The sequence below is a fragment of the Bufo gargarizans genome, chromosome 1 (genome assembly GCF_014858855.1).
Source record: "Bufo gargarizans isolate SCDJY-AF-19 chromosome 1, ASM1485885v1, whole genome shotgun sequence".
Classification (NCBI taxonomy): Eukaryota; Metazoa; Chordata; class Amphibia; order Anura; family Bufonidae; genus Bufo; species Bufo gargarizans.
The window spans coordinates 549,335,766-549,341,765 of record NC_058080.1 but is presented as its reverse complement, the minus strand read 5'-3'; the positions used below and the strand labels follow the sequence as shown (position 1 = coordinate 549,341,765).

At 50.8% G+C, this 6,000-nt stretch overlaps 1 protein-coding gene across 3 annotated transcripts in view; it reads left to right on the top strand.

The window, feature by feature from the left end:
• Positions 1-484: 484 nt before the first annotated feature.
• CHFR (checkpoint with forkhead and ring finger domains) overlaps positions 485-6,000 on the top strand; it is a 49,966-nt gene continuing 44,450 nt past the window's right edge. The window contains exons 1-2 of one of the 3 annotated variants that reach the window (XM_044275598.1): positions 485-585; positions 5,393-5,525. In XM_044275598.1, the coding sequence (XP_044131533.1) occupies positions 5,405-5,525 (121 nt within the window). In that variant the 5' untranslated portion in view covers positions 485-585; positions 5,393-5,404. The other 2 variants (XM_044275597.1, XM_044275599.1) reach the window with 2 other exon arrangements.

Here is a 6,000-nt window from a genome sequence, read left to right as displayed (position 1 = left end):
CAGTGCAGGAAAGGGACTGGTGAGTGTTTGAATCAGCCACCACAAGTGGGGCTCTGCTTCTAGGCCAGACAACCCCTTTAAAGCCTATGCTATACTATAAGCAGGGTGTTTGCTGGAGCGCTTCTTTAACACCTATGGCGGTATTGCCCATATAGAGCAGCAGGTGAGAGAACATGGCAGCGGCGAGCCCTGTACCCCGGATGACGCTAGTGCTCCGAGTGTACACTAAAGCCAATGACTGAGGAAAGTGAAAGTGTCACTCCTTATAACCAACCAGATGTCAGCTTTCGTTTTAGTGCCGCTGTTATTGGACAGCAGACCCCCTTGCCCTGTCTTGGGCGCTGCTTTACTCTGGTCCTCTGTATTCTTTACCGAAGTCGTTCATGAATCAGACATTTGCCCAAATTAAAAATGGCTGTTGTGGGTGTCACGTGGGCGCACCCATTCTGTAGTTGGGGAAGGGGGTGGTTTCCATAGGAGACGCCACGTTCCCTGTAAGCTCCACCCTCGGATCAGCTGACGCGGCTTGGTTTGTGTTGTGACAGGGAGGCGGCTGCGGATGAGACGACGGAGACAGGAAAGCCGGTAATCCTCCCGGGGCCTGGGTGTGTGCGGGGTCGGCCAGCTGGGGGCACCGGCAGGGTAGGCTGACATGCTGCTTGAAAGTCACTAATGCCAGCGGAAGGAGGGAAAGCGTTGGCAGGCCCAGAAGAGTAGCCACCCACACCCTGTTACCATACCCCTCAGCCCGCAGCCTTATCCTCAGGTATGCCCTGCTTTCACCGCATGTAACCCTGCCATGTAGTGCGCATATTACAAATGTGTCACTGCCAGCTGGGAAGGGCTGCCCACACACAGGAAGTAGGAAGAGTCACTGCCAGGGGACACTTGAAAGGGGTGCTGCCATATGGGTCTTAGAATGGTCGCACTGGAAGAGCTGCTCAGTTGGGACAATGAATTGTAGTTGCCTGGTGGGACATGGAATGGTTGCTGCCAGGTGGGGCACTGGAAGGGCTGTCCTCAGGTGGGACACTGGTTGCTGCCAGGTGGGACACTGAATTGTTGCTGCCAGGTGGGGCACCGGAAGGGCTGTTTCTAGGTGGGACACTGAATGGTTGCTGCCAGGTGGGGCACTGGAAGGGCTGTTTCTAGGTGGGACACTGGTTGCTGCCAGATCGGGCACCGGAAGGGCTGTTTCTAGGTAGGACACTGAATGGTTGCTGCCAGGTGGGGCACTGGAAGGGCTGTTCTTAGATGGGGCACTGAATGGTTGCGGCCAGGTGGGACACTGAATGGTTGCTGCCAGGTGGGGCACTAGAAGGGATGTTTCTAGGTGGGACACTGGTTGCTGCCAGATCGGGCACTGGAAGGGCTGTTCTTAGATGGGGCACTGAATGGTTGCTGCCAGGTGGGGCACTGGAAGGGCTGACCTCAGGTGGGACACTGAATGGTTGCTGCCAGATGGGGCACTGGAAGGGCTGACCTCAGGTGGGACACTGAATGGTTGCTGCCAGATGGGGCACTGGAAGGGCTGACCTCAGGTGGGACACTGAATGGTCGCTGCCAGGTGGGGCACTGGAAGGGCTGTTTCTAGGTGGGACACTGAATGGTTGCTGCCAGGTGGGGCACTGCAAGGGCTGTCGTTAGGTGGGGCACTGAATGGTCGCTGCCAGGTGGGGCACTGGAAGGGCTGACCTCAGGTGGGACACTGAATGGTCGCTGCCAGGTGGGGCACTGGAAGGGCTGTTTCTAGGTGGGACACTGAATGGTTGCTGCCAGGTGGGGCACTGCAAGGGCTGTCGTTAGGTGGGGCACTGAATGGTCGCTGCCAGGTGGGGCTCTGGAAGGGCTGTTTCTAGGTGGGACACTAAATGGTTGCTGCCAGTTGGGGCACTGGAAGGGCTGTCGTTAGGTGGGGCACTGAATGGTCGCTGCCAGGTGGGGCTCTGGAAGGGCTGTTTCTAGGTGGGACACTGAATGGTCACTGCCAGGTGGGGCTCTGGAAGGGCTGTTTCTAGGTGGGACACTGAATGGTTGCTGCCAGGTGGGGCACTGGAAGGGCTGTTTCTAGGTGGGACACTGAATGGTTGCTGCCAGGTGGGGCATTGGAAGGGCTGTCGTTAGGTGGGGCACTGAATGGTCGCCGCCAGGTGGGGCATGGGAAGGCTTGCCCTCAAGTTGGACGTGGTATAGTCACTACCTTTAGGTGGAACTCAGAATATTCGCTGCCAGGAGGGTCACTGGAAGGGCTGCCCTCATGTGGGACACGGGTAGGGTCGCTGCCAGTTGTCAAACAGGAATGGTCACTGTTAGGTGTGGCATGGGAAGGGCTTTCCTCAGGTGGGGCACAGGAAGGGCGTCGCTGCCAGGTAGACCTTGTTGAATTCTTTCTTTGCTTTCAGTACTTATTATTCTTGTACTGACCCAGAAGTGAGTAACAATCCTTCTCCTCCACTTCTTCCTGGCCTGTACTCAGGGGTCAGCAAACTTTGGCACTGCAGCTCCTGTGAAACTACAACTCTCAGCTTGAAAACATGATCATCTGTTCTTGTAAGGCCTCATGCACACGACTGTATGTATTTTGTGGTCCGCAAAAAATGGATCTGGAAAAAAACGGATGATGTCCGTGTGCATTCCATATTTTGCGGAACAGCCGGCCTCTAATAGACCAGTGCTATCCTTGTCTGTTATGCGGACAATAATAGGACATGTTCTGTCATTTTGCAGAACAGACATACGGAAACTGCACACAGAGTAGCTTAGTTTTTGTTTTGTTTTTGCAGACCCATTGAAATAAATGGTTCTGCATACGGTCCGCAAAAAAAAAACGGAGCAGACATGAAAAGAAAATACGTTTGTGTGCATGAGCCCTAACTCTCATAGAAGTGAATGGAGTTTTCTGGGAGTTGTAGTTTTAGAACAGCTGGAGTGCCGGCAGTTACAGATCCTTCAATGGGGCGATCCAAGAACATAGGAATTTACATCCCATTTTTCATTTTCTGTCCCTTTTGCTTGTCGTTGTTTGAGATGGTAATCTGCATGCGTTTCCCATGCCCAGGCACCCTAAGGCTACCTGCACATGTTGCGATTACGCACGTCTTCTTGTGCAGAAAAACCACAACGTAACGGCTCATGCACGCAAACGCGTGTTGGGCGTTCTGTGCATTGGGGGCCGCAATTTGTGATCCCCAATGCACGGGCATCATCTGTGAGGCTGCCGCAGACGGATCCAGACCCATTCAGCTTAAATGGGTCCGTGATTTGTCCACACTGCAAAAAAAAATAGAACATGTTCTATTTTTTTGCAGAGCAGAGGCACAGAGAGAAACCCCACGGGAACACCTTCTGGATTGTGGACCCGTTCCAGTGCACAAATGGCCATCGCAGACCTGCTGTTTGCGGGCCGCAATATGGGCAGCTGAGCCCTCAAACAGTACCAGAAGCGTGTATGAGATTAGGCAAGTCTTCTGTACACTTTGCTTTTTCATTCCATGCGTAAATTGCCCTGCTGTGCAGATTTAGCTGCTGATTTCACCCTTTTTAATGGAAGGGTTAGTAACACATGCAGTTTAGGTGCGGAAACGCACATGAATCCGCGCAAAAGTTTGTGCATAGCTTGCATGTTTACCCGTGTGCATGCATCCTAAGGTTACTTGCACATGTTGTGGATTACGCATGGTTCTCATGCAGAAAAACCACAGCGTAATACAGTACCTGCACAGTACTCTTGCGTTTTCGTTCCGTGCAGAAATTGAACTTCTGTGTGTACGTGGAAAAGGAAGGATGAGATCTACAACATAACCATATCAAATCCGCACCAAGTAACACATGCGGTTTTTAGTGTGGGAATGCACAGAAATTTGTGCCATTTTTTTGGGCAGGTTTACCCGCACGTGAGTCGTCTGGTTTTCCCTTCCGATGACGTTCTGGACTTCTTAGGGTACTTTCACACTAGCGTTTTGAGCTCCGTCACAGGGGCTGTATACCGGAAAAGAACTGATCAGGTATATCCCCATGCATTCTGAATGAAGAGTAATCTGTTCAGGATGCATCAGAGTGTCTTCAGTTCAGTCGTTTTGACTGATCAGGCAAAAGATAAAACGGATGACCTTCCAGAATGCCGGTTCTGGCATTTTTCCCCATAGGAATGTATTAGTGCTGGATCCGGCATTCAAAATGCCGGATCCGTCCTTACGGTCTGCGCATGCGCAGACCGGTAAAAATGTGAAAAAAGATACAAGATGGATCCGTCTGTCCGCATGACAAGCGCAGAGATGGATTCGTTCTTGCAATGCATTTGTGAGACGGATCCGCATCCGGATGAGCCTCACAAATGCATTCAGTCACATCCAGAGAGGCGGATCCGGCGGGCAGTTCCGACGATGGAACTGCTTGCCGGATCACACTGCTGCGAGTGTGAAAATAGCCTTAAATGAGCGAAGACTATCTGTGGACATTTTCACCTGCCCTACTTGATGTTTCTGGCTGTCAGCTGTAACGGCCTGTGATAGGGACACAGTAATGTATCTCTCTACTGCATGGTATAGGCTTTGTCTCTGCGTGGCTGTACAGTGCCTCTCCCTACGTCCTCTGTGCCACCCTGTCCCTCTCCTGGTCAGTGCCGAGTATAATAACCACTCTTGCATGGTCTCTTATCTGCTGCCAGTTTTGTTTCGGCTCTCATTTTCGGGCAATAAGTAAACTATCTTTTTTGCGTTCCTCCACACATAATGAAGTCTTCACAACAAACCCGGCACCTCCCTCTGTAGACTGAAATTCCATGGCACCTCACCACCCAATCACATGGCGGCATTCACAGACAGCTGCCTGCAACCCCCACTCCCGGCTCCAGCAGTCCTACCTCCCAGAATAATACAACAGGCAATAACAGCTTGCTGGATCTGCTCTGCAATGTTACCAGGATCTCCCGTCTGATGGCGTACTACATAGCGTTTCCATATTCCATTCCCACCACTGCCTCTTTTGTCTGGCTGGGATTGTGTGAGTGCATTAGCTGATTACATGGAGACCCAGACCTAGTTTCCTACAGCTTTACCTTCTCTACAGCCAGATAACCATCTTGGAATATATACTTCAGCCATGTTTTTCTTATGCTGCTTCTCATTCAAGGGATCATTTAAGTTGCGATTTATAATATTTTTTTTTGTTTTTTTGTTACATTGGCCTGGCTAGATGATGAAAGGGTTAATGTCGTTCCGCCCATCTCCAGTGCCTTGGGTGTTCGCTCCTACCATTATAGCTTGTACTCTAGTCTGAGCTGCTGCTACTGTTGTGTCTGGTTGGTGGGGAGGGGACCTCTCCTGTCTCTCTGATGCATAAGTTTGGTTCTCCCTGCCCCCAACTCATTGTGGTTTTCTCCCGATTGTTTCAGATGTGAATTGAGATGGAAGGCTTAGGGGAGATGAAGCCCTGGGGGAAGCTGTGCCGACTGCTAGGAGCTGACGCGGAGGATGCCAATGAGCTTTTTCTCTACAAAAAAGAATGGACGATTGGAAGGAAGAAAGGTAATTCCCTCCACAGATACTGTATATTGTGCTGGCACAGAAGTGACGAATACAAGGGCAGCAGGGGCTAGCTGGCACTGTTCTTTCTATTTATTGCAGTTGTGGCACCCCTGACTTCCTGAACACATTGACCTCTTATTACCTCTGAGAAGAGGCTGCCTCCTTCCCTTCATTTACACTATACAAGCCTCAAGGGTCCTTACCTGTCATCCCCCACTTCAGCCTGACCTCTAACTATTGCTCAGTGGAGTTTTCTAGTTGTAATCCACAGTCTACTTTTCATGAATTTCAATACCAGGGCCATATGGGTATTAGTTAGACAATGCAAAGCCATAATGGAGTCCGCTAGCCTATATTCTACCTTTCTGTTTTTTCTTTTTATAGTGATAAACTCATGGGTAAGGATTGGTTTATGTTTCATCCATCTGTCCCCGTACAGTACTCCATTAGGGTCCATTCACACGTCCATAGAATA